Here is a 27,634-nt window from a genome sequence, read left to right on the forward strand (position 1 = left end):
TGAATTTTTACTCTTAGTATTATGACAAAAAAACTATCCGTGTTTTCATTCGTCTCTAGGATAAAAAAGCAATTCGATAAACAAAATTGAGGCAAAATTATTTATTATTAAATTTATTCATCTGACAATCAAAATTGTCTTTTTGAAAATATATGTATCAGTCAAGTCATAAAATTGTAGATCGTAGTCCGCAAATTAGCGAGATGGTTCACCAAATTGGAAGAGATGTTCGTCAGTGCCAAATGTCCCTCAAAAACATGATGTTATCGGTTCGTAACACCCGCGTGTCGTTGAGTGAAATCTTGGTTGAAGTAAACTGGTAGATCGCAGCGATCGTTTGTGAAGCACGGAAATCGTTTAGAGACGAAATCATGGAAGGATTTTTTGAGCAAGACAAACGAATTTCAAACGGGTTCCAAATTTGGCTAGTATTTTCAAGTATATGACGAAGCAAAGAGCTATATAATGCTTTCAAGCAATATGGATCTTTGTAGTCCCGCCCGATATTTGCAATAAAACCTAGTTACCGTGTCGCCTCTAAAATCATTGATGAACGATGTAGATTGAAGGTAAGCTTGGCATCTAACAAAACACCAAGATCATTATCAATTCTCCACTAGTTTCATAGTGTAATCGAATTCGATTCAGAATTTGGTGGATCGACCGGGCATTTCGCAACTCTGACAATAAGCCAGTTTCTACGACACCAACCAAGGAATGTATCAACAAGCTTTTGAAGCCGGATCTACTCGTCGACAGAACAAATTTCAGCTGTTTTTCAAAAACGAATGAATCTTACATTGACAGCAAATGGAGAAGAGCATCGATGAATGTTTCGACTTTGGTTTCAATTCCTATTTAGAAATTATCGTATATTCCCAGATCAATTTTTGATAAATCGATAAATTGTTGATTTATCTTTAAACTGTATGCAATGTATGAAATATCCGCTGAATAAATCAACATAAAATGAGTTTCGCCCTGGTTTCCGCGACTAAGACAAATCTACGGGTTATTTTATCGTCTTATTTACTATTTCTAGTAGTAAAAAGTTCAGAAATCATCTAATGTCGTTTTCTTTTTTAAATTGCACCACACCGATGCAGTGCTACACCATGGCATGAATAAAAGAACAAAAATGATTAAACATAAACAGTAACTCTTGACCAGTTGCGTACCGAGGAAATTTGGCTATCACTGTATATACACTGCTTTGCACATCATGCTAGCGTGCAAATTATTTTCAGTGTACCCACTTACTCCTAACTTTTCATTAAATGATCAATAACCTACGACCAAAGGCTGTACTACTGAGGAAAAGGAAAGATTATTAGTCCGTACAAAAAAATTTACATAACACAAAGAGTATAATGATAGTAAATAGTTCGCGCATTTCAATATAGGTGTAGCTAGCAGGATAGCGAAATAATGAGCGTCAGAACCACTGATGCCAGGTTTGCAGATTGGTATGTAAATTTGCAATTTCGTTTGTTAGCAGACTTTGCAATTAAGCCGACTTTTTTGCAGATTTTCGAAACTTTTATAAACAATCGTCCATTTTAATGACTTTTGCTATTACTGTAGGGTTTTCGTTTGGTTTTTTCGTCATACCTCTAAATATTGAGGTCGCATAGGACCATTTCTAATACGCAGACGCCTAAAATTTCACCTGGCATCGCTGCCAGAAAATTGGACAGTTGTTTTAACCCCTTCGCTGTCTGTTGTATTGAAATTAACTAGCATTAGAGCCAAAAGAAAAATTAATCGGCTGTTGGATTGAGGCCAATTGAATTTTTAACTGGTAAAATTCCTTAGCGACAATTGTTATTTCATTGTTCATCGAAAGCATCAACAAATGTATATCTGTCAAAGACGACCCACTTTTTAGAGTAGACAAATAGCACAATCGAATAAAGCACGAGGTTTTGAAAACCAAGGTGTCGATTAATACAAAATATAAAATATAAGTCTTCTTTTGTCACAATCAATCTCCGTCACCGGCACCGTCAACATTAATTACCGTCACCGTCACGGAACGTCTTGACGGACGGAGCGTGTTAACGTTCCGGTAAAGAAAGTATTAAACTAATTTTGACGGAAGGAGGCGGATCGTCTGAATCGTACATTATGTCAAATAAATAGCAGACACTTAAATAATCCGTGCAAGTTGTAGCCGTAATCTGCCACATACGCATTATCAATATGAATTCATTATCATACAACACATTGAAATTAGACTTTTTTGAGAGCAGCACATAGACACCGCATCGTACTCTCAATGATTATTTCATATGATTGATACGCAATTCTTGCGTGAAAAAAAATATACGTTCGTTTTTTTTAAATAAAAAAATGGCATGTGTAATGGAGTTACTTGCGGACCTTGAAGTTCCTGCAGATGAGTTGGTTTTGTACAGGTAATTTATTTTTAATATTCCAAAAATTAAAAATGTTATCTCAATCATGTATTATTGGAAGAGCGCTTTCTTGTACCGAAATCAGTTGGACATTCGATTTTTCGTTTGAACGGAATGTAATGGATAACTTTGCATCGTCTTGCACTGATAAAGGAACGTTGTTTAGAACAGGTCAGTTCGTAACTCACAGGGTAGAATCAGAAAACCAACTGCTAGAAATCGAAGAATTTATTGAGCGCAACGGAAAAGTTCATATAGTAGCTAGAGAATGGATTACTGGTGATTAAAATGATATTTTTTTTTTATTAAAAACAGCGAACATGTAGTATGATAATGTTGGTATTGGTTTCATTGATAGTCCAGCATTTTTCATTATTAACATCAACAATGATTATTATTATAGACCTAAGCAAAACTTTAGTTTAAATAATTAATTTACTTGAAATACTTATATTTTACACTTGTACTAATATTACTTATTTTTATACTAAAACTGAATTAAAAATATCATTTTTGTGCCACAATTAGATACGACTTGTTTACGACCTTTTTATTCTGATTTTTTATATACATGATTATGTATTCACTCCTATTCTGTATTTCGAACTAATCTGAATATCTTGACTGCATGAAAAAATTCGCATTCTGTATATCAATCGAGTAATGCTTTTGTAGTTATTTTGTTACATTTTCTTGTTTCCATTTCAGTTTTGTTATATTGTTAATGATAAAGGAGTAACAATAAATCAGAATAGTTTTTTAACTTTAAAACTTCATATTGTAAATAGCATGAGCAAAGCCATTTTTGGTCTTTCTATTTGTACATTTGTACATTGTTTTTTTCAATAACATTACCACACTCAGGCAAAAAAAATGTATGGAATTTCATAATGATATCGTATGGTTTTGAGCCACAAGAATTTACGATATTCTTGTGGCTCAAAACCATACGATATCATTATGAAAATCATAAGGCCGACCTATGAAGTCACGAAAATGGGAATTCCAATAAAAAAGCCTTTTGAAAGTCATACAAAATTTTTAGGGACACAGTGAAAAAAATTGTAACAATCTCAATGTGATTGTCAATTGATGTGAAAAAGAATTAGACGTACTGAACATCAAATTCAATAATTTTCTATTTTCGAGAAATATTGCTAATAAATCACACGTTTTTACGTCGAAACAACGTATTGCGTAGATTACATCAGCTTGACTGAATACTGTATATGATTCTGATAGGAATTCAGGCAAAACATAAAATTATTGCATATGATGTGAAAGTTCAGTACGTTTTTAGCACATCAATTGATAATTACATCGAGATTGTTACAATTCTTTATTTGCTGGGTAGTTGAAAATGTCAATATATATCGATTTTAAGTCAAAATCGGTTGTCAATTTAGCTGATTTATCATACGCAGAGATGCCAAGTTTACCGATTTGCCTGAAATCTGTAAATTTCTTACATGTAGATTTTTAACATATGCAGATTCTTCTAATTTTCATGTATTTTCGCAGATATTCTGCGAATTTGCGAGGTTCTTTACAAACAGTTAACGAAAGTTGTAGACTTTTGAAACTGTCCCGACCTTATTTTTGTACGTTTAATCTACAAAGTGGAGGACTTTTTTCTAAGCATTTCGCGTTCTGCAATTTGATCTGGCATCTCTACTCATACGAGATTTTTCGTTTCTCGCTATTGAAAATAACAGTGAAGCGCCATCACGTCACTTGTGCATAGTCGAAGGAATATTTTCCTGCGCTTGAAAACTCATATTTTCGGTGCTAGGAGCACTATATTCAAAATGGCAAATGCAATGGTGCGTTTGAATACTCTTCCACGACAGCAAATAGGTAAGATTTTCAAGTTCATCCCGAGGCAGTCAGCTGTTTTCCGTTCTTGTTTGAGATTTTATTATGTAATTGAATAAATTATTTACGTCGAAATTTTAAGCTGCGCTGGTTCCGCTGCTGAGAAACTCCGGAAAAACATCTGTTGTAGCCGTCAACCGGCAGGAAATTCGTTTCCAAACTGCTCAGGCATCGGCTCCGCCACCGCAAACAAAAACTAAATTTGGTCCACTGGATGATGACGATCGTATTTTTACCAACCTTTATGGACGACATGACTGGCGCTTGAAGGGAGCACTTCGGAGAGGCGATTGGTACAAAACAAAGGAAATCCTTGACAAGGGAGCTGATTGGATTATCAGTACGTCTTAAATCTTATTCTAACTCTGATCCATTATAAACTTTGTTCTATTTTAGATGAAGTTAAAACATCTGGATTACGTGGCCGTGGTGGTGCTGGTTTCCCTACCGGCATGAAGTGGTCTTTCATGAACAAGCCATCAGATGGACGTCCAAAGTATTTAGTTGTAAATGCAGACGAGGGTGAGCCCGGAACCTGCAAAGATCGCGAAATTATGCGCCACGATCCTCATAAACTAATTGAAGGATGCTTAATTGCTGGTCGTGCGATGGGAGCCCGTGCTGCTTATATTTACATTCGTGGAGAGTTCTACAATGAAGCATCGAATATGCAGTTGGCGATTGCCGAGGCTTATCAAGCTGGATTAATTGGCAAGAACGCATGTAACTCTGGATATGATTTTGATGTTTTCATGCATCGTGGAGCTGGTGCTTATATTTGTGGTGAAGAAACGGCACTGATAGAATCACTGGAAGGTAAACAAGGTAAACCGCGTCTAAAGCCTCCATTCCCTGCTGATGTGGGCGTTTTTGGTTGTCCAACAACAGTTTCTAACGTTGAAACTGTCGCGGTTGCTCCAACAATTTGTCGTCGTGGTGGTGTTTGGTTTGCTAGTTTTGGTCGCACTCGTAATTCGGGAACCAAGTTGTTTAATATATCTGGCCATGTTAACACCCCATGCACGGTTGAAGAGGAAATGTCCATACCATTGAAGGAATTGATCGAACGCCATGCCGGTGGAGTCCGTGGTGGATGGGACAATTTGTTAGGCATTATTCCGGGGGGCTCATCGACTCCGATTATCCCCAAACATGTTTGCGATGACGTTTTAATGGATTTTGACGGTCTTGTTCAGGCTCAGACATCACTCGGAACAGCCGCAATTATTGTGATGGATAAATCGACTGATGTCATCAAAGCTATCTCGCGTTTGATTGATTTTTACAAACACGAAAGCTGCGGCCAATGCACACCCTGTCGTGAAGGCATCGCATGGATGTACAAGGTTATGCATCGTTTCGTAAGCGGAAATGCACGACCAGATGAGATCGATATGTTGTGGGAGATTTCCAAACAAATTGAAGGACATACAATTTGTGCCTTGGGTGATGGCGCTGCATGGCCAGTACAAGGTAAATATTTTCATCTGAGAATTATTGGATTGATTGAAGTATTTCATTATATTGTAGGTCTCATACGTCATTTCCGGCCAGAAATCGAGTCACGAATGAAGCAATACGAGAAACAGAAGGCAGCTGGCCAGAATTGAATTGTATAAACTAATGAACATCAATGTTTGCGTTCTTTTCGAAATTTCGTGTCAGTTGATTTGTGGAATGTTAGATCAATAGCCTGCGGTCATGGACCAAATAGCGTATCATGAAATAAAACATGAAGCCGACTAAACAATCCATTTATTAAAGCTAAATGTTACTGTTATTCAATATTTATGGTACAGTTCTGTTCAGAAAAATAAACCAATTTCGATCTTGGGTGTAACTAAGGACTATGCTTCGATAGACCTTGAATGCAATTCATTTTGTATCTAACATCCACACCTACTCGTATATAATGTGCACTGATATCCTGCTGAGCCTTATTACAATATCAAATCCAAATGTCTGAATGTCTACTGAAATGTCAAAATGACCTCAACTATTCGAGTACATATTAAACAATTGATTTTCTTTCTCGTCCTTCAGGACTATGATTTGAAATCAGAGCTTAAAACTGTAACGTATGTTAATTGAAAGAATCCAATCCAAAATTCACATATTTATTTTTTTACTGTATCATTAGTAAACAGCGATGCCAACCCTACGTATTTATCCGTAGATTTACGGAATTCCGTCTTTTCTACGGATCTACGGATAAACCTTTTGAGATCTACGGTTTGTGCATTATTTCTTCAGATTTCTCATTATTAACTTTCTTCATATTTCTACGGGAAATAATTAAATCTCACGTTTTTTTCTGATTACGGCCAATAATCCATTTGACAAAATTCACTTCGAGGAAAGATTCTGGATGACTGATTGGCGCTCACTGGTAGTCAGTCATAACAGTAATCGATATGGAAATGTTTTATCTTTCGTCTGGTGTTGAAATCAATACTTCAGGAATTACTCTTCAAAGTAGGTATTGACAGATGACTTACTGGCCATCTTTCTAAAAATGCTTGAAATATTGTTACATCATCTCCATAATTATTTTGGGTATGTCAATTTGTTAAAATAATCTTACATCCATTCTCAGTTGATCACTTATTTTTCAGAGCCTGTTTTTATGGTTTATTTTATATAATTATACGAGTATGAGTATCTCAGAGAAAGATGACATTACTGTTCGTAAATGATCGCATCCAAAACAAACGAATAGAGACGAAGCATGTTTGTCTCTCACTACAACAAAAGAGAGTATCGATGCCAACATCACTCGTTTTCTTAGGACTAAGCGAAACCAAAATGTCGTCTGCAAGTAGAATCAGTTAAATTTCAATACTCATTCATTCTTCGATACAGGGAGAATCTGAGAAATTTGGTTATAAATAGTGTCTGAAATATGATACATCTAATTAATTACACTCCAAATCCACTTTGGAATCTGAAAACTATACTCAGAGAAAAACATTGTAAAAGTAACTAAGTTTCTCGCAATGATTTATTTTATTGAAATAGTGACAATATAAATTTTGGTTTATTATAACAAATATTGTTGCTTGAAACTACAAAACTAGATATTTGATTTGTCTCAGTGAATTAGTTTATTTCAATAAATATTTTGTTAAAAATAACAAATATTCACCCTCATTCTTGTTTACGTCCGTATCCGCAATACGACGAACGGGTACTTTCGAACGAATAAAAATAAGCCATTCTTGTTTTCACTCGAATGAATTCGAACGCGACTCGTTTGCCACAAAATATTCAAATATCAGTAAACTTCTTAAAATAAATGCTAAGCCTTGATGTAATCAGTCCAATTCATGTGATTAACCATATGCGAAACGCTAGAATGTATGCCATTTTAGTTTCAAACGAAACGTGTATTCGAACATCATTCGTACGAACGAAATGTCCCATTCCCGTTTACGGACGAATAGACGAAATGCCGTGGTTTCGATTCGTCAGTTTAATGTTGCGAATCAACCGTTCGAACACATTGAAAAAAGTTTAACCGATCTCTAACAAAATTATTTTCGAATCTAAAGGTGATTTGTAATCAAATCATAAATTTGTGTTTTGCATAAATCATTTAGAAAGCATAGCAGTATAGTAAAATGCTGTTTTTTCTGGGGAGCCTTTGAATATATGCGAGGTTCAAAGTTGTTACGCATCAATTTTGCATCTATTAAGTACTTTATGAAAAATACGCCATGGGTAAACATGCTTTATTTTATATTAAATGCATGATTTTACCAATGAAATAAATATGTAGGCTATCGAAAACATGACAAAATTGCAAGAAAAATGCAACATATTTTTCGCAGATACTACTGATCGGACTGCTATTTCAAATGCTTTTTTTTACTTTGCACGAAGTTTAATTTGAAAGTTTCATTCACCGACTTGAATAAAATTTGTCCTGAGTACGATATTTATTTATTATGTAGCATTCGTCACTTCCTTGATGCTTGGAATCTTCCTTAAAAAATTACCTGCGCTACCGATCCTTCTTTTGCACAGGAATCGCGTACGTACACGTTCGAGTGAAAACAAGAATGGCTTGTTCGCATTCGTTCGAAAGCATGTGTTCGTCGTATGGTCGATACGGACGTAAGCAAACATGATGATACAAAATCAGTGAAAAAAACAAGTCAAATAACAAATGATATCAAAGATTTTTATTTACAACTCAAATCTGTACCAGAACTGATAGTTTAAAGTTGGATGGGCGTTGTTTTTATGCATGTACGATGTTTAAAAGTGAATTTGCTATACTTTCGAACGTATCGCATACGGCCGTAAACAAGAATGAGGGTGATTTTACTTGTGCATTCCTGTCAGTTTCCTAACAAACAATTGCATAGTGAATATAATTTACAAAATCAGTTTACAATGAACTAAATTTAGATGAAGGTAATCTTTGTAGTGCTTTGAATTTAGCAGTTGAAATAAATGATAAGATATAAACCTAAAATGATTATTATTTCTACTTACGTTTATTGCTTCTTAAAATCCATTTTTTTGTTAAGAGTAAAATGATTTCTTTCAGAATAATTTGGAGGATTGTTTTTGTTTTTGATACATTTTTCGTCGATTTATTTTATTTTAGCAATTCTAATTACTTACATTAATGAAATTACAATTGTTTCCAAACCACAATCATGACGCTATGCCCTTACATATCGGTCAAAACAGAGATATTCTGTAACCATTTTTTTTATAACGAAAACGTGTTATGTAATATTATAAAGTTTCTAATATAATTGATTGTCAATACTTACGCTTGGATTGTTAAAATGTCCCACGAAAAAGAAATGAGCAGATGAAATTTCACTTTTTGAAACACGTAGAAACTATTTTGTTTATTCACAGTTGAAAAAGTTTCTCTGGTTTATAAGAAATATAACTGACATGGATCATTTCAACAATTATTTGAGTCGTATCATTATACAAATGTTTTATTACCATAAACATAAATTGGAATTGAATCAACATAGGTATTGCCAATAAAATCAACTCATAAGCAAAAAATTGGTCGTTTATTTCAACAATAAAATCAGCTGGAACAGCAATTTTTTACATTGGGTTAGACAAAAATTTTGATTCAAATCAAACAGAGATCATTGTTGATTTTGAAGTGGAAAATTGGTTTTAAACAATCATATTCTAGATAGAAAATAAGATAAATCAAATTAAAAAATTGAATAACTGTTTTGTTCTTCCAAACAAACTCCATTTTTATGCGTGTTCTATACATACACACCCGGCGAACGACCACTAATGTACGATTCAGGTGGTCCGTCACCGGAACTTAAGCCACAGACTAACAGACATGACAGTATGAGTAAATTCTTATAAAAATATTTTTTCGTGATGCACTAGTTCCACCTATATTGTACTGCGCGAACTATTTACTATCGGTACACCCCTTGTGTTATGTTAATGTTTTTTTTACTAGTTGGTTTCCCCTCGTTTGTCAACACCAATCAGCTGCTTGCAGGGATGCCTGATTTCATCTTAATATTTGAAAATGAATCATCACAATAAATTATTGGATTACGTTGATAATATATTTAACTTTTTTAGCGATGTTGGAAGGTAACCATTTATTTTTCTCAACGTTGCTCATCTAGATTATTTTTTATTGTGTTGGTAATTTTTATCCGAAATTAAGTGGCGGTAGACCAGAAACAAGTGAATTTTGTATTGCGTTGGAGGATGAGAAGTAGCACAATTATGTATATAGTTTTGGCATTATGTATTAAATCTGTATCCTGCATGAAATTCGCATGGACGTATACGAATGGCAACTCTGTTGGTAAATGAAAAAAATAAACACAGTCTAGATGACAGACAGAATGTTTTTTATAGGGTAACGTGGCGCCATCATGACACATGTGAGTACTGTCCTAACTAAAGGAATATTTTAAATGACCGTTAAAATGATTGAAGAATCTAATTTGAGTGTCCTGTCTGTTAGTCTGTGCTTAAGCGCCCGCCAAATTTAGTTTAATACTTTCATTACCAGAACGTTCACACGCTCTGACCGCCAAAACATTCCGTGACGGTGACGTTGTGTGTGAATGTCTCATTGAATATTTGAATACTTGCAGATGTCACCACGATCGACTCTATTTTTGGGTGTAGTTTTCACATCACGGCTCTATTTTCGATGGTACATTCTCTCAGAGATGCCATTTATACAGATTTATCTGTATTACACAGATTTATCTGTATTATACAGATTTCCACATGCGCATACAGATTTTCACAATCATTCTTGTTTACGTCCGTATCGACCATATCAACGAACGGATACTTTCGAACAAGCAGAGATGGCATTTCACCAGAGTGATACACGCTAGAGTCATATTTTTGCCAAACCGAGGATGAAAAAAACGAAGCACCGCACAAAGAGGAAAGCGCACTTCTTCTCAGTGTCGAATAGACAGCATTTGAGTGTGTGCTTGTGGTTAAAGCAGCTGGCGCGAGTGAAACACATTCTCTTCGCATGAATCGCTCACACGCGCTCTCGTCTAAATACACCCAAGTGACCACTGGCGCGTGATGATGAGCGAACACTTCTGTGAACTTCAATTAATAGAGAGTAGATCTGGCCTTGCTATGAAAAATTTGCAAGGAAAACCGAAAATTTTACGATAAATTGTTTTATTTTGCTGATTTTGCGTGTCCACGCTTCATCTACGAAAACCATACAGCAGAGTGCTCACCGGCGTGTACACCTCTGTGAAAGTATCTGCATCCACCTCGGAGAATTTATTAGCTAATGCTCTAGCACTTTGGTGCGATTCAGTGGAAGAGGTAAAAGGAAATAAACAAACGCACTCATGATGTGTGCACACTCTATACAACAGTGGTGTATAAATGTGAAAGAGAAGAGCTCTCGTTGAAGTTGTCAGTGCGAGGGGAGAAATTTTGCTTGCTCTTCGTCACACAGAGGAGATAGACATCTCTGCGAACAAGTACGAATAAACTATTCTTGTTTTGAATTCGGAATTCGGACGCGACTCGTCAGCTACAAAATATTTAAATATCAGTAAACTTCTTCGAATAAATGCTAAGTTATGATGAAATTACTCCAATTCTTGTGATTAACCATATTTGAAACGCTAGAATGTATGCCACTTTAGCTTCGAACTATACGTGTATTCGAACATCATTCGTACGAATGAAAAGTCCCATTTTCGTTTACAGACGAATAGACGAAATTCTGTGGTTTGGATTTATCAGTTTAATATTGCGAATCAACCGTACGAATACATTGAAAACAGTTTAGCTAATTTCCAACAAATTTATTTTCGAATTTACAGGTTATTTGCAATCAAATGATAAATTTGGTTTATAAATAAAACATTTAGAAAGCATACCAGTCATAGTAAAATGTTTGTTTTCTTTTTTTCTTGTGGCGAGCCTTCGAATATATGCGCGATTACAAGTTTTTACGCATCAAATTTTACCATATCTATTAAGTACTTTATGGAAAATACGCCATGGATAAACATGCTTTATTTTATATTGAATGCATGAATGCATCGGTAAAGAATATAAAAATATGTAGACTATCGAAAACATGACAAAATTGCAAGACAAATGTAGACACTACTGATCGAACTGCTATTTTCAATGCATTTTTTTACTTTGCACGAAGTTTAATTCGAAAATTTCATTTACCGACTTGAATAAAATTGGTATTGAGTACGATATTCAATTATTGTGTAGCATTCGTCACTTCCTTGATGCTTGGAAATTTCATAAAAAAATTACCTTAGTCGATACGGACGTAAGCAAGCATGGTGATACAAAATCAGCGAAAAACACATGTTAAATAACAATTGATATAAAACATTTTTCATTGAAACTTAAGTCTGTACCAGAACTTATAGTTAAAAGTTGGATGGACATTGTTCTTATGCATGTACGATGTTCAAAAGTGTGATTGACTCGAACGTAAACTGGAATACGAATTTGATATACTTTCGAACGTATCGCATACGGCCGTAAGCAAGAATGAGGGTCATTTAGGGGTTAACCTTATTTTGTGCTAGGGCACATAACCAATTTCACTATCTTTACGTTTCGTCTTAGACTCGTCAGTGCAGAGCAGTTCAAATTGAACTGCTTACTGCGAACTTAAACAGTTCAATTTGAACCGCTAAGCAGACGTAAAGTTATTGCTATTTGCAACACACTTGTAATAAGCACCGAAGTGCTAAGTCTTTCCTGACGTGCCGAACGAAAACAAGTTTCGACTAATACTGGCCGATTCAGATGGTCATTTAGGGGTTAACCTTATTTTGTGCTAGGGCACATAACCAATTTCACTATCTTTACGTTTCGTCTTAGACTCGTCAGTGCAGAGCAGTTCAAATTGAACTGCTTACTGCGAACTTAAACAGTTCAATTTGAACCGCTAAGCAGACGTAAAGTTATTGCTATTTGCAACACACTTGTAATAAGCACCGAAGTGCTAAGTCTTTCCTGACGTGCCGAACGAAAACAAGTTTCGACTAATACTGGCCGATTCAGATGGTCATTTAGGGGTTAACCTTATTTTGTGCTAGGGCACATAACCAATTTCACTATCTTTACGTTTCGTCTTAGACTCGTCAGTGCAGAGCAGTTCAAATTGAACTGCTTACTGCGAACTTAAACAGTTCAATTTGAACCGCTAAGCAGACGTAAAGTTATTGCTATTTGCAACACACTTGTAATAAGCACCGAAGTGCTAAGTCTTTCCTGACGTGCCGAACGAAAACAAGTTTCGACTAATACTGGCCGATTCAGGAAAGACTTAGCACTTCGGTGCTTATTACAAGTGTGTTGCAAATAGCAATAACTTTACGTCTGCTTAGCGGTTCAAATTGAACTGTTTAAGTTCGCAGTAAGCAGTTCAATTTGAACTGCTCTGCACTGACGAGTCTAAGACGAAACGTAAAGATAGTGAAATTGGTTATGTGCCCTAGCACAAAATAAGGTTAACCCCTAAATGACCATCTGAATCGGCCAGTATTAGTCGAAACTTGTTTTCGTTCGGCACGTCAGGAAAGACTTAGCACTTCGGTGCTTATTACAAGTGTGTTGCAAATAGCAATAACTTTACGTCTGCTTAGCGGTTCAAATTGAACTGTTTAAGTTCGCAGTAAGCAGTTCAATTTGAACTGCTCTGCACTGACGAGTCTAAGACGAAACGTAAAGATAGTGAAATTGGTTATGTGCCCTAGCACAAAATAAGGTTAACCCCTAAATGACCATCTGAATCGGCCAGTATTAGTCGAAACTTGTTTTCGTTCGGCACGTCAGGAAAGACTTAGCACTTCGGTGCTTATTACAAGTGTGTTGCAAATAGCAATAACTTTACGTCTGCTTAGCGGTTCAAATTGAACTGTTTAAGTTCGCAGTAAGCAGTTCAATTTGAACTGCTCTGCACTGACGAGTCTAAGACGAAACGTAAAGATAGTGAAATTGGTTATGTGCCCTAGCACAAAATAAGGTTAACCCCTAAATGACCATCTGAATCGGCCAGTATTAGTCGAAACTTGTTTTCGTTCGGCACGTCAGGAAAGACTTAGCACTTCGGTGCTTATTACAAGTGTGTTGCAAATAGCAATAACTTTACGTCTGCTTAGCGGTTCAAATTGAACTGTTTAAGTTCGCAGTAAGCAGTTCAATTTGAACTGCTCTGCACTGACGAGTCTAAGACGAAACGTAAAGATAGTGAAGAATGAGGGTGTTAATACAGAGTACAGATTTATACAGACTTCACAAGAAGTGAGAAAGAAAATTATCAAACATTGTCGCCTGAGCTATCTATTAGTATTTGATTACAGTGACGTTAAAAGTTTATTAATCTACGAACAAATCACAAATTAAAATGGAAATATCTTGTGGAAATATATACTGAAATACATTTTTATATTTTAATTTGAACTGATGTTCAAGGAAGTCATTGCATCATCTTTCTGTCATACTGAGAGTTGTATGATCTGACTTGACGTTTCATATGGACGTTAGAATTCCATGTCAACATTTTTAAATTAGATAAGTATGTGGAATTACAATTCAATTGAGTATATGTAATTACAATTCAATTGTTGTTGATAAGAGAACTCTTACATTTCGTCGTTGAATATTCCTGTAAGCGCGGCAATGACTAACGAAGATATGAAAAAAATGCTCATTAAATCTACCATTCTATAACCATAACCTATTGGAATATTCATTATTTCATTGTAGAAATTTCATTTGATTAGTGAATATAGATAAATACAGATTTTTTATACAAAGCAATACTGATTTTTTATGAAAATATCTGGCATCTCTGTAGCAGTCCATCGGCCACATTAATTCTATTATCTTGAAATCGTAGTGTTGCCAACTTGAGAACGTTTTCTATCGCTTCCAATGCTTGGAACGATGACGCCAAACGCAACGCACCAACAAACGGCAGAAGAGCGAGCCATCAGAGAGTGAGCAGGTAAAGCTGGTTTGTGTCTCCCAGGCAGTTGTCAGTACTAGAGGCGTGCAAAACAGCTCATTTTGGTGAACAGCTCCGAACCGATCAGCTCACCAAAGTGAATCGATTCGATGTATCAGCTCATCAGCTCTTTTAGTTTGAACTTAAGGTTCATTTTGTGCGCCGCTTTTCTTATGCACCGGTTTTCTTTCATATGCACGATCGAAATTGAATCATTGATTTGCAATGATGCAATGATTGCAATGCGAATTAATTTATCTTTAATTGATGTCGACTAAATTGAATCTCTTAAAGAGCCGAAGATCCGATCAGCTCGTAGCGTGTTCCCTTCGTCATAATGCAGTGAACTGGGTAGCAAATGAGTGAGCTGGTGAGCTGCGGTTCTTTTGAAAAGAGCTGTGAGCTGTCAGCTCACTTCAATGATTCGATTCACTGGAACAGCTCAGGAGCGAATTGCCCATCTCTAGTCAGTACAGTGATGGCGTTCGAAGTGGTTTGATGTCTGTATAGTTATTACGGTGCTGCTTTAGTTGAGCTACGTTGCTTTTCGTAGTTTACGATTCGGTCTCTCATTCATCATCCGTTCGTTCGCGTTTCATTTCGTTTGACGGTGTTTTCGCGCGATCTGAAACTCGTGTGTTATTTTGTTTTGCCTGTTTTCGCATGTGAGTGAAGTGTTGCGAAATTTGGTTAGAAATTCCTTGCATTCGTTGTTTTGAAACTAGCAGAGAGAAAGGAAAAGGATATCGTTCCGGTATCTATCGTTAGGAGAACGGAATCGACAGGACATTAGTGTTTTCTCATAGATTACGTTGAAAAGAGAGAAGCGCAACGACAAGGCAAGAGCTAGAAACTATTTACGATTGCGATTTTGCAACATCGCGAAACTCAGTGGATTTTGTCAGAGAAGGTAATGATTCATTTGAAAGTTTTATCGTTTCAACAAGTTGATTATATCAATGTTTGAATTGATGAAGAATGTGATAATAATACTATTAGAATAATTCAGTGGTTAATAATAATTGTGAAGGTGCTGTAGGGATTGTTGCTGTTGCTCCGTCGATGCTGTTTTGAAGAGAAGAGAAGAGAAGGCGGTGACCATGGAAGTATTGATATGAGTGTGTGTGTGTGTGAATGTGTAAAGGGGCACAGCAAACTAGACAAAATGCGTCGTGCGAAGGTGATCGCAGCGTGTGATTTCGAAGGAATTGCGTATTTCTCGCGTTGGATCACTGTGTCCGTTTGGTTGTGAAGCTTGCTCGAAGTGATGAATACGATGGTTGTGTCGAGCGCAAGCAAACGACATTAGTTGCGAAATTTTTTTTTGTGCGGATTCAGCGAGAATTTTAACATTTTCAATGTGAGCGGAGGTTGCCTTGAAAAGTATTTTGATGCTTGCTCTGCGACCGTGCAATGGGAGCTGCATGTGTGTGTGTGGGTGCGTAACGTGAGAAGTGTGACCGAAAGAGAGTAGTAACAGAGGAAGATAGTAAAGTGATAGTTTTTGTATGGAGAAGTTTGTAGTGCATTTCCATGCAGATTGTGCAAAAGCAAAACAAAAGTAGAAAGTTCATATCTGTGAGAGAGTTTCGTGTGCTGTGGAATTTAGGCATGCTAGAGAATCACGGAATGGGGAAAAAGTATTTTCTTAAAATCTATTTGTGTGCATTTTGCAGATCTTTTATACGAATTTTTTAATAAATTCCTATTTTTACTAAAATTTTTTTTATTGTACTGTTTTTAAACAATGATATCTCTCTTAAATCAGTACAGATTGCTGATATCTTGTGCGGCAATTGAGTATACAATCCAGACAAACACACCTTCGAATCGTCTACTAATTCTGTTGAAACAGAGAGTCAAAACTATGCTTCTTACTAGTTTTTAGGCTACATTTTCAGCTTAAAAGAACAAAAGGTGTATGTTCACTCTCAATGACGGTAACAGTATTTTCAGTACTCGTTATCAACAAGTTTACACTCCCGTTGCCTTATCAGAGGTGGAAGTTTTTCCATGTTTTCAAGTCGGTTTAGTATTGCGAAATTTGCAAACGTAAATGTAGACAGAAAGGTTTGAGCCAATTATTGACATCGGCATTCCATTGGTTAAGACATGAAAGTAAACATTAAGGCACAGTCTCTTAATTAACTCTAACTCAAATGATTTAATGCAATGATGCAGATTCTTTTCCAATATTCCTTGAATAGGTACACTACCCTAAACGAACATTGAACAAACAGAAGCTGATCCGTGTGTGTTGCTTTATTTTTTTTGCGTTTTAATTACGTTCATATTTCTTATTTTTCGCTCGACGATTTGCCGAACAATGAAAGTATACAATTCACCGGATTGTGTTACATTAATTGAGTTCACAAAATTGTAAATGACACAGCGGTTTCATTACGTCGTAGAATTTCATAACTGGATAGTCAACAGCAAAAATTCAGTCCAATTGCAAACGGTGTTGAAATATTCACCTAACGTTTCGGTTGTTCTGCAAATGACTCACTTCCGCCAATGTTCAATAACAGTATTTCAAGTTCGATAATTGTTGTCCAAATGAAAGTACACAATGTCATATCAGCTGCTACGCAAAAACCAAATTGGCATTATTAATCGAATTACATTTCGAGAATTTTTATTAATACGATGTACATTTCAAAGGGAGTTTTGGATTTCAAAAGTGTCTTTGGATATTTCCATGCTAGCGACATTCGAAAGTGAATATAAAAAAAATGAAATTCTTGCTTATTGTCTTTAGATATCAGTTTGATTGGAAAAAAGCTGTGAATAATTTAATACATTACTTGTAAAGTTATTATACCCACTTTATTTTATCATTTTATACGTTAATACTAATGTTTAAATCGTTATTTTTCTTCGTGAAAATATATAAACTTTGTTGTTAAGGCGAATAAAATTCGCAATAAAGACTGGTGAACTGAGTTGAATTCATTCCATAACTAATTCCCGTTTAAAAGAATATATTAAGAAATTAGGTTAAATAGTGGCACGGTTGCCCTATTAAATCTGTAAATCAAATATTCTACGATTCAATACTGTGCTTCGTGCTGTTAAAATTGACCTGTAAATTGTGTTCTGCAGGCAGTCGATCATCAAGGTACAAAATCGTCCAAGCGTTTCGGCTGATGGTAATTTGAAAAGAGAATAATCTAACAGTGTGTTTTATGTTATTTCTTCTCTTTCTCTGGATTCTTTTGAATGGCGAATGAGATGCACCTTTTGAACCATACTCGCTCTTGACGCTATCGGTCTATACTAACAGGAATTATAACATGTGGATAAAGTTTGTACCTCTCTTAGCACCTGGTTGTTTTTGTCAAAGGTCTTTTACGAGGTCTGAGAGGGTCGTAAAATTAGGGGAAAGTATTTTTTCTTTTTAATTTGAATCAACGAGGGTTATTTTATTATTTAGAAGGTGAATTTGTAGCCGCAATGAAACCATGTTTAACGAATTTTGTTCTAGATACTTACTTGGGGATAGACAACTGTGTAATCTGATGACACGGAATTTGTGGATAGAACTTTTCGTACAATTTTTGTCTTAGTTTTCACTTTCATCGCGTTGGTTGAAACTTTAGAATGTTTCTTAAAACTTTGAAACAAATGTGAAACGCGTAATTATGAAGTTTTAAGCATTTCCGGTATGTTGTTTCAACTTCACACTAATAGTAGAGCAATTTTGGATCATTTTGTTTCTGACTAATAACTTATCCGAAATACGTAATATTTCAAAATGGTATGAATAAAGATTCAACTAGAAGTGAAATGGTACGTTTTAGGATTTGTCGAATTTTAAAATTCGAATTGATTAAAAGTTATAAGGATTACTAAAATATATTAAATTTTATCATTTTGAAAAGCAACTATTATTTTGTCGAAAATTTATTATTATTTGCGTGTATAATCATACATTGAGGAACATAAAAATACGTAGTGGTTCAATACTCTCCCCAAATTATGCTCCACAAAATAACCAGCCACAAGTCAGAGAACCAAATGTCATGTAAAAAATCTTTTTAGAGTGTAAATAATATTCACACACAGTGATTTCAAAGTTATCAATCTGTTTGGTTGTACGCAAAAGTTATGGAAACCGAATATACTTTTGGAATCTTAAAAATTACTTGACTGTCGCTGAGAGTACAAAATACGTCTGAATGGTTCGACTGCTAAAGTAAATAAATTGAAGCTGCAATAATACGATGACAGAAGTTCCGTATAGATCGATGTTGGATAATGTCAGATAAGACTAGTGATTCGAAATTATCTACTTTCCTTTGATTTTGAAGCGAATTCTCCATTCTTTAAATTTTATCCTAATTATTGTTCATTATTTACACGTCGTTCAAATTTCCCTACAATAATACAACTTGAAAAATCCACTTTGAAACCGCAAAACTTGCAAGAATCACAGGAAAAAAAATCGAGGCACAAGGACATATTTGACCTATAAGCGAAATTTGTAAAGCAGTATACTCCGATAATAGTACTTAAATGTGCAAACCGCAATTTTCATGTTACACTATCCTGAAGATCCCATAAACTCAGAGTGCGATATAATGACCATTATGCAGAGTTAAAGTGCAATCTTAACGCAATAGAAAATTTAATCCGATAATTTTTAAAAAAGAGGGCAATAAAGACAGAACACAGTGTTCATATACGACGCTCTGTTTCATTTTCTTTATTAGTTTCTCTAAAATTAGTTTCCCTGGGCAGCTTAATGGTAGAGCAGGGCCACGGTTTGGAAAAAGTTGGCAATCTCAGTGATTCTCAAAGTGATCCCTACATCCTTAGGTCATTTTAGAGGTCAGTAAACAGAAATGGTCTTAAACTTTTAATGAGACGTGTATTGTTGGCTTCACTATGGCGCGCCATTTCTAAATTTACCGTGCACCAAAATGGTTAGACCCTAATCGTGAATATCTTTTGCTCATGATAAAATTAGTATAGTAGTATGAGATAGCCACAAACTCAAATTTGAAGTTTTCGAAAATATTTGGCGTCAACGAGCATCAGTATAAGAATTCAGCTCTGAATCCAATGCTCAGTTCTAGAATCTCCAGATAGAATTCGGTTCTAGTGTCTAGGTTCAAAACGCAGTTCCAGAATCCAGAATCTGAAGCTAAATTGCGCATTTTGGAAAAATTCTTTCAACATAGTAAAATACCGAAGTAATTCTAGTTAATCGGTTCTTTTTAGACCATTTAAACTTATTCCAAAGAACTAACTGCGATATTTTTTTTCGTTGAAATAGACAAATTGACTTTTTTCGATTAGCTTTATGCGCCCACACGCTAGGGAAATTTTTTCATCGTTCTGTTGATGCACCGCATTCGCGTTCGAGTAAATTAATTCAACATTAAACTAATGTTCTTTTAACCCTTTCACAACCAAAAGATGTGCTATTGTGGGTGCAAAGAAAGAGAATATCACCAGAAAAACATAGCAGGGTGCATACGTTTCCGATAATTTCATGGGAAATATTTTTCCCTATAGTTCTCAGAAATAAATAAACGAAGAGTTGGGTTTATTTTATCGTAATTTAATTTATTGCTTTAATTGTCAGAATAGTAACATAAATAGTTAGGTATGGTATTCTACCAAACGATTTCGTGTACTTGTTTAGCATAAGTGGACGTTGCATATAACACATTTCTCGGTTAATTTTTCAAAAGGGCGTATAAGCAAGTGACAGTTTGTCTTTGCTTACTTTCTCTTCTATTAATTACCAAGCGGTTTCCACGTTTATCACTCAACTCTTTGCATGAAATGATACCCGAAACTTTCGACTTTCAAACAGAATAGTGATATCAAAGAAAATCTTTTTAATCACATCAAAATACTCGAAAGAGAGAGTGATTAAAGATAAACTGTCACTTGCTTATACGCCCTTTTGAAAAATTACCCGAGATTTATGATGTGTTCTCTTTTCTATACGTCGTCAGAAACACATTTGTCGCCTTGGACATAAGTTTTTTTAACATTCAGTAAAAAAACATCGATTTAATAATAATTGAAGAATCGATAACGATTGTTATAGAAGGGCAAAATATTTCCCCATGAGCGTTAAGGAGTTAAGCACCAGTAAATAAATGATTAAAGCACTGTTTGATGTTTTCCCCCTACTGTTGGTATTATTGTAATTCGCACCGTGCTCAGTTTTGCGATCGATAATTTTTTCTCGCTCTCGTTAGTTCCGCCTTGTTTAATTGAGTGGTAGAATATGTTTGGCAATTTTATTCAATTTTGCATCATACAGTTATGTCTCTGACATTATCCACTCATATTTTAACAAAATAGGATCAAAATTAAGGAATTATTAACCAGAATGTGCAGATATGTTGTAACATTTTTAACAAGTCAATTTTAGATCTCATCCTGGATCTAAAAATCTTTTTGCAGTTATATTGTGTCTCTTTGACTATTCACAGTATTCTTTTGAGCATTTTGATATTATAATTTGTTTTCGTTAGTTAGTTACTGTTACTTCATATGCGTATGTATTTCGCGTCAAATCGAGATGGCAGCACTATCTCAGATTACAATGACACTGTCTGGATATTTGTACTTTGTTGCAAAACGTCACTTTGCATAATTTGTTTCTTTGATCTAGCTTGTGTTTTAGAAAAGGACATTTTTTCCGATTTTATTCGATAAATTCATTGTTTGTTTTGTATGGGTCATATATCGTACCAACTCAAACGTATTTTGACAGCATTTGCTCAGGTCTCAGTGAAACTTTCTGGAAAAGTAGATTTTGTCTAAAGAAGACACTTAGTATATTTTGTTTTTCAAAATTGATCTAAAGTGTCTTTTGAAAACGGCCAATTATAGACGTAATGGAAAAATGACCAATTTTTCAAAATTAGTCAAATTTTGGAACGAAAATATTGAAAAATCTTAATTTACTGTTTTTACGTATCGTCTTCGACTCATTAGTGCACTAGCAGCTTATGTTGAACTACTAATGCCACTTTGCGGTTCAACATAAACCGTTGTGTAATTTCCCTCGGCGAAAGACCACAAGGTTAAAGTAGAGGTCAAATAAGAAGCTTACAATCAATTAAACCATTGCGTGTTAATTTTTTTCAAAGATTAACGAATTTCTGGTAGATTCACTTCTTTTCATATCGGTTCCGTTTTATATACATTTGCCAATTTCTAGTATCTTATTTAGTTCAGTGCCGGAACGATAAGATATCGCACACATGTGAATGTGTCCATACACCGTCACTGAAAGATGTGAATCGACCTTTAATCCAAATCACCCGAATAGGCGAGTGCTTTAAAACCACTCGTCGGTTAAAGGCTGAACATCAATAATAACATGTTCTTCAATAATCATCAAGTACATCAAGCAAGAGGCAAGTCATTCTTCTATTGCCTAAAACTGATTCATCTAGTTTTATGAATTCCTCCAGTATGCCACGTCATTCGCATCGATTTCATGTTGTACCAAGTCGTTTGTGAGTGTTACTGAATTTCTTATAATCACCTGTTGACGTCACGCTTGTTTAGTCCCCCAGTCCTCGTGGTGTCTTTGTTATACTTGAGTCAAACTTATCGACAAAACTGTTGATGCGTGTAAACTTGTTTTAGCACGTTCCGATCAGACATCGGGTAAGATTGAACCGGCTTTTATACTGAATCTAAATTATACCTTTCTGCTACCTGTAAGCAAAGTCTGCCAATGGTTCTATCACTATCCATCTTCCGCATAATCACGCCGAACAAGAGTGTTTTTGTTATTCTTCGCGAAAGACAGCAGCAACAGCAATAATCGATTGTGCCTCAACTGCATTTTTCTGTTGACGTTCGTTTCTTTGTTTTAACATATTTAGTCAATACTGGAATGTTGATTCGTCGTTACTAATTGTGAAAATTCCAACTATTTTCATTGCAGGTCGGTCTAAATTAGTCGCTAGCCTTGATCGCCGGCGTGGTAAAACGGGAAACGGTTTTGATTCTGTGAGTTAGTTACTGTTTGTGAGAAAAAGAGTGATTGCATCAATATCAAAACAACGGAGTCTGGTGGCATAAGATTGTGCAATTGTTAGTTCACCTGATAAATGTTTAGTTAACGTGGAAGAGTTTTCTTGGCGATGCATTGAAGTATGATGCCGAAGTTCGTCGTTGTTGCAGGAAAATTCATGTTCTAGTGTGAAATTTGTTACAAAACTGCGAAACCGGCTTCAAAATGTCTCATTCAAAGCTGTGAGCAATTAGTGGACGGAGCGTTCAGGATAATAACGGAAGATTTATTGTGCTGTATTCTTAAGAAACCAACTCAGAAAAAAAAGTTTGTTTTGTAAATAATAATAATAATAATATAAGTAGTTAACAGTTGGTGCTTCCTAATCTCGACGAATCGCGAAAATGGATACGCTAAATACACCCGCCATGGTTCCAACCGGAATCGATTTCGCTCGATTGCTGCTTAGCAAACCGGATGAACCGTCCACATCGTCGCCCCAGTTGATTCCGGTGACGGTAACTTCGGCTGGCACGGTGACCATCCCGACGACGGTGACGTTCGTAAACAACTCGGGTTCGGTTGCACTAGCGACGGCAGCGGCAGCAGCTGCTGCTGCGGCTGCCTCATCGGGATCCAGTTCCTCGTCAGCTACTAGTCTAGCGTTAGCCGGTTCCGCATCTGCGGCCAGTAACGGCCCCGCAAATAAAAAGTGTCCCTATCATCGACAGTGCTATCGGAACCATCACAATAACCAACAGCAGCATCAGCAGCAGCAGCAGTCGCAACATCAGCTGCAGCTAAACGGAAATCGTAGAACGGTCAATACTGGCGGTGGAATCAGTTCTGCGGCACTGTATCCCCAGCGTGATGCCATATCGACCAATGCCGCTCCGCCAATGAATGCTGCCGTTCTCGCAGAGCGTTATCTATTGCTCGACATCGTAGAAGGAAGTTCGCTTTATCGTTGTATCGATATCAAAACGCAGGAGGAGCTAGTGTGCAAGGTAAGCATACCATTTTATTTATTACCGTTAGCTTCCAAGTGTGGGTGTCTGTCTGTCTTATCATTCGAGCTACAGTAACATGCAATTTGTTTTCCAACAAGCTTTCCTACAATCACATCTACGCTTGCACCCAAAAGCGTCCTTGAACCTGATCAGAGTACGAAATACTACGCCTGGCTGGTGGCTTCAGCATAGAAGAGAATACATTTTGTAAGATGTGATGTGATGTGATGTGAAGTGAAGCCACCATCAGTTCAAGGGCTTGCCAGTGGATGCGGGTAGACTTACAGTAGCCCCGATATGACTCATTCATTCACCTTCTTACTATAGCTGTTACCGAAAAGCTAACAAAAAGGGTTGGGCGGATATGTAAGTAGAGTTACTTACTCGTATTCCGCGGGAATAAAAGATGCTCTTCCAACCATAATATCCAGTGCATGGATGAAGCATATCGCTATACATGCTTGAACCCGCCTGATGGTTTGTTTGAGAAGGGCGCGTCAGACTCATTTCAAACCTTCAGAAGGAAACAAGTTTCCTTCAAGTGACTTGGGCTGGCTATCCACAATCCCTCGTCCAGTCATCAATTCGTCCGATGCCCTGATGCTCCCTCCCCTTTACGCCCCCGTGCAAAATGTTTTATATTGAAAAATACAATGAAACATAGTGTAATGAAATTAATATAACATGAAAAGATATAATAGATTACAAAATAATACAATATAACATAATATAATATAATATATTTTAATTTAATATAATATAATACAATGTCATAAAATATAATATATCATAAAACAATATATAAAATAACATTTAGTGTAGAGTGTCAGTTATGCTCTTCTATCTTCGCAATAATAATATCCACATCTATAAAAATAATATATGTTATTATTATTGATGACAAATTAATAATAATAACAATAAATATAATAATGAAAATAATAATAAAAACCAAATCTAATATAGTACAATGAAATATATAATAAATAATATAATGAATAAAATGATATGTTGCGATATGCTATGATATTATATTACTTGAATCTATATGTCATTTCTCATGCTCTCATTCTGCCATCAACGCATTCCCTCGACCAATTGTCACCACAGACACACGTGTAGGCATGAAACAGGAACCAGTGAGGACCAAGCTCACCTTGTGACGACCTTGATAGTTAGTTAAAAGATTACTTTATAAATGATAACTTATAAGGAAAACAAATTTATATTTTGCGCAGAGATACGTAGTACTACTCATAATAAACCCTATAATATAATATAATATAATATAATATAATATAATATAATATAATATAATAATATATAATATAATATAATACAATATAATATGCTATAATGCAATGCAGTATAATACCATAATAACATAAAATAGTGTAAGACGATAATATATGAAACAATATGCTATGATATAATATAACAGTTAATGTCGCAGTGTAAGTTACGCTCTTCTAATAATAAAAATAATACTAATAATACATGATGTAATAAACGACAGAATTATATGTTATAATATACTATGATAAACATTGCACTTTAGGATGGGCTTCAACCTACAAGCCATTTCGCACCCTCTCATTCTGCTACTAACGCAGAAGGCGATAGCACCCAGTCGACGCCGTTCTATTGACCAAATGTCATCATAGACGCTCGGGGAGGCATGAGATAGGAACTTGTGAGGACTTAGTTATCTCACCATTTGACGACCAGAAGAGAATACATTTTGTAAGGCACACAAACATATTCTCAATCCAGTGTGCGCATCTGTGGGGGTTTACGCGGATCAATTTTATTCCAGCTTTGATATTTGTGATTGTTATTGCGCATCTGGACTCACTTAGGAACATCGAATGCCAGAAGAAGGACGTGATGGAATGATTGTTTTGACTAGTTCTCATTCTAGGTTTTTTTTTATAGATGTCTGGCAATGCGTAATGGTTTCAGAATCGAACGCAATGGCGGGAATTTACATTGTCTTATTGAAGAATAGGTTGAGCGAAATGCACAGAAATTTTCATGTTGACTACTTTATGATTAAGGTCTTAAATCGTATTTTCCTGAATGTTGCGTAATATTACTCAACATATTCCATTAGTTCAGTATTCTCAGCGTTTGCTGGGTGATTCACGGTAAATGTTTGTTGAATTTGAATTTAGTTGAATCACTACAAAATCGAACCCACGTTGCTGTTTCATTCATCATTGCTATAATTCGTTATACTACAAGTAGAATGATAATTGTGCAGAGCATAATTTTCAAATGCTAATAAAGATTAAAAGCAAAAATTGTCGGCACCTGCATTTTAAGTTATTATGTAATTTATACGAGGTTGACATGAACTTTTCACGTCTGGATTGTAGTTCTAAAGATTACGAATTGTTGGTATTTCAATAGTCATTACCATCTATTTCACTTAGGCTAAATAACCACCAAACCAACAAGACTCGTTTCAGTTATCACGTCGGATCCATTCTGCATGTGCGGAAAATACGTAAACGAAAGAGCAGTTTCATTTTCGTCATCACCTATTAGCCGCAACCACGGAGATAACAAAATGCCACTCGCGTTGGCACAAGAAAAAGAAAACGCACGATCATGCTGCTGATTAAACGACGACGACGCGGAACTTACCAGTTTACCGAAGTGTTGGAACGCTATCAAAATTGCACACCAACGGAGAGTACAATCCGCATGGTGATGGTGATCGGACCACGTCGCCAGTTTTACTCGCAATCACGTTGTTATTCGTATAGTAAACTTTGTCTATCAATTCTTGAGCGGAGTTGGGCTTGATACCGAGCTGGAATAAAATGCTTTTTTTCGAGAAAATTGATAAACTTTGACAACTTTTCGTGTACTCAAATCGATTGGATTTTAGGTTTAAATTGTTCTTCACGAAATAAAATACGCTTACAAATTGTTTGCAAAAAATGCCTCAGATATTCCGCTTTATAGAATCGTTGTAAAATCTGTAGTAAATTCTACAAATTTAATATTTTCAACAAATCATTTGATCGATGAAACTTGGAACTTATTTACATTAATCAAGAAACCTGCTACGTAAAACGTAAAAACTGCTACGTAGATCGATCGAAACTGTGTTCAAGGCTTTCCTATAAACCAGTAACGACGCGTTGCTATTTCGCAACAGATTGTAAACATCATCACCGCGCCACCATGCGGCAACCAAATCGTACGTTTGTCTCACGTAGTCTGCCTGCTGTTCTCTTTATTCGTATCACTATGCACATACTTCCCCGGTTTCGCAAGAGCGCAAAAGAAGGATTTCGGCAAAAATATGCATTATAATCGATTCAACTGCCGGCTGCGGTACGACGCAGTTTAGTTGAGATACACAGATACACTGTTCAATAAAGTCAAACGTGACGAGCTAGCAGCATTCATTCGTGTGATGTCATGTTATGTACACGTGTTAGAATCGTTTAAGATAGCATTACCAGTCGTTCTTGATTAATGACACTGTAGTGAATAGCAGTAAATTTTGTTATATTTGACTTAGTATCGATATTGATAAAGGGTGATTTTTTTTTTGTTGGTATCTTTTTGGCAACACTGTTTTTGACAGATCACGTGTGAACCGTGTCTTGTGTCAGTGTCAAACTTTTTCAGTTTGGTCTTTATTTTAATCATGAATGGGCGCTGGCAAAGTTGGAGGAAGATCCTCTTTCTTATCACAAAATGGTGTTCAGCGACGAACCTCATTTCTGGTTGAATGGATACGGCATCAAGCAAAATTGTCGCATCTGAAGTGAAGACCAGCCAGAAGCATTGCAAAAGCTACCAATGCATCCCG

At 35.8% G+C, this 27,634-nt stretch overlaps 2 protein-coding genes across 4 annotated transcripts in view; both read left to right on the forward strand.

Moving 5' to 3' along the window:
• The first annotated feature begins 4,106 nt into the window (after positions 1 to 4,106).
• On the forward strand, positions 4,107 to 6,132 carry LOC131427138 (NADH dehydrogenase [ubiquinone] flavoprotein 1, mitochondrial). The gene is made up of 4 exons (XM_058590073.1): positions 4,107 to 4,274; positions 4,375 to 4,632; positions 4,689 to 5,765; positions 5,823 to 6,132. Exons 1-4 carry the CDS (start codon positions 4,226 to 4,228, stop codon positions 5,900 to 5,902), a joined length of 1,464 nt encoding a protein of 487 aa, XP_058446056.1. The 5' UTR covers positions 4,107 to 4,225; the 3' UTR covers positions 5,903 to 6,132.
• Positions 6,133 to 14,848: 8,716 nt separating this feature from the next.
• Positions 14,849 to 27,634, forward strand: part of LOC131427139 (tribbles homolog 2-like) — a 113,760-nt gene continuing 100,974 nt past the window's right edge. The window contains exons 1-2 of one of the 3 annotated variants that reach the window (XM_058590074.1): positions 14,849 to 15,703; positions 22,724 to 23,799. In XM_058590074.1, the coding sequence (XP_058446057.1) occupies positions 23,197 to 23,799 (603 nt within the window). In that variant the 5' untranslated portion in view covers positions 14,849 to 15,703; positions 22,724 to 23,196. Of the gene's footprint in view, positions 15,704 to 15,964; positions 16,154 to 16,300; positions 16,434 to 22,723; positions 23,800 to 27,634 lie in introns of those variants that run through there. The other 2 variants (XM_058590075.1, XM_058590076.1) reach the window with 2 other exon arrangements.

Source organism: Malaya genurostris, chromosome 2, assembly GCF_030247185.1.
Source record: "Malaya genurostris strain Urasoe2022 chromosome 2, Malgen_1.1, whole genome shotgun sequence".
In the NCBI taxonomy this organism is placed as follows: domain Eukaryota; kingdom Metazoa; phylum Arthropoda; class Insecta; order Diptera; family Culicidae; genus Malaya; species Malaya genurostris.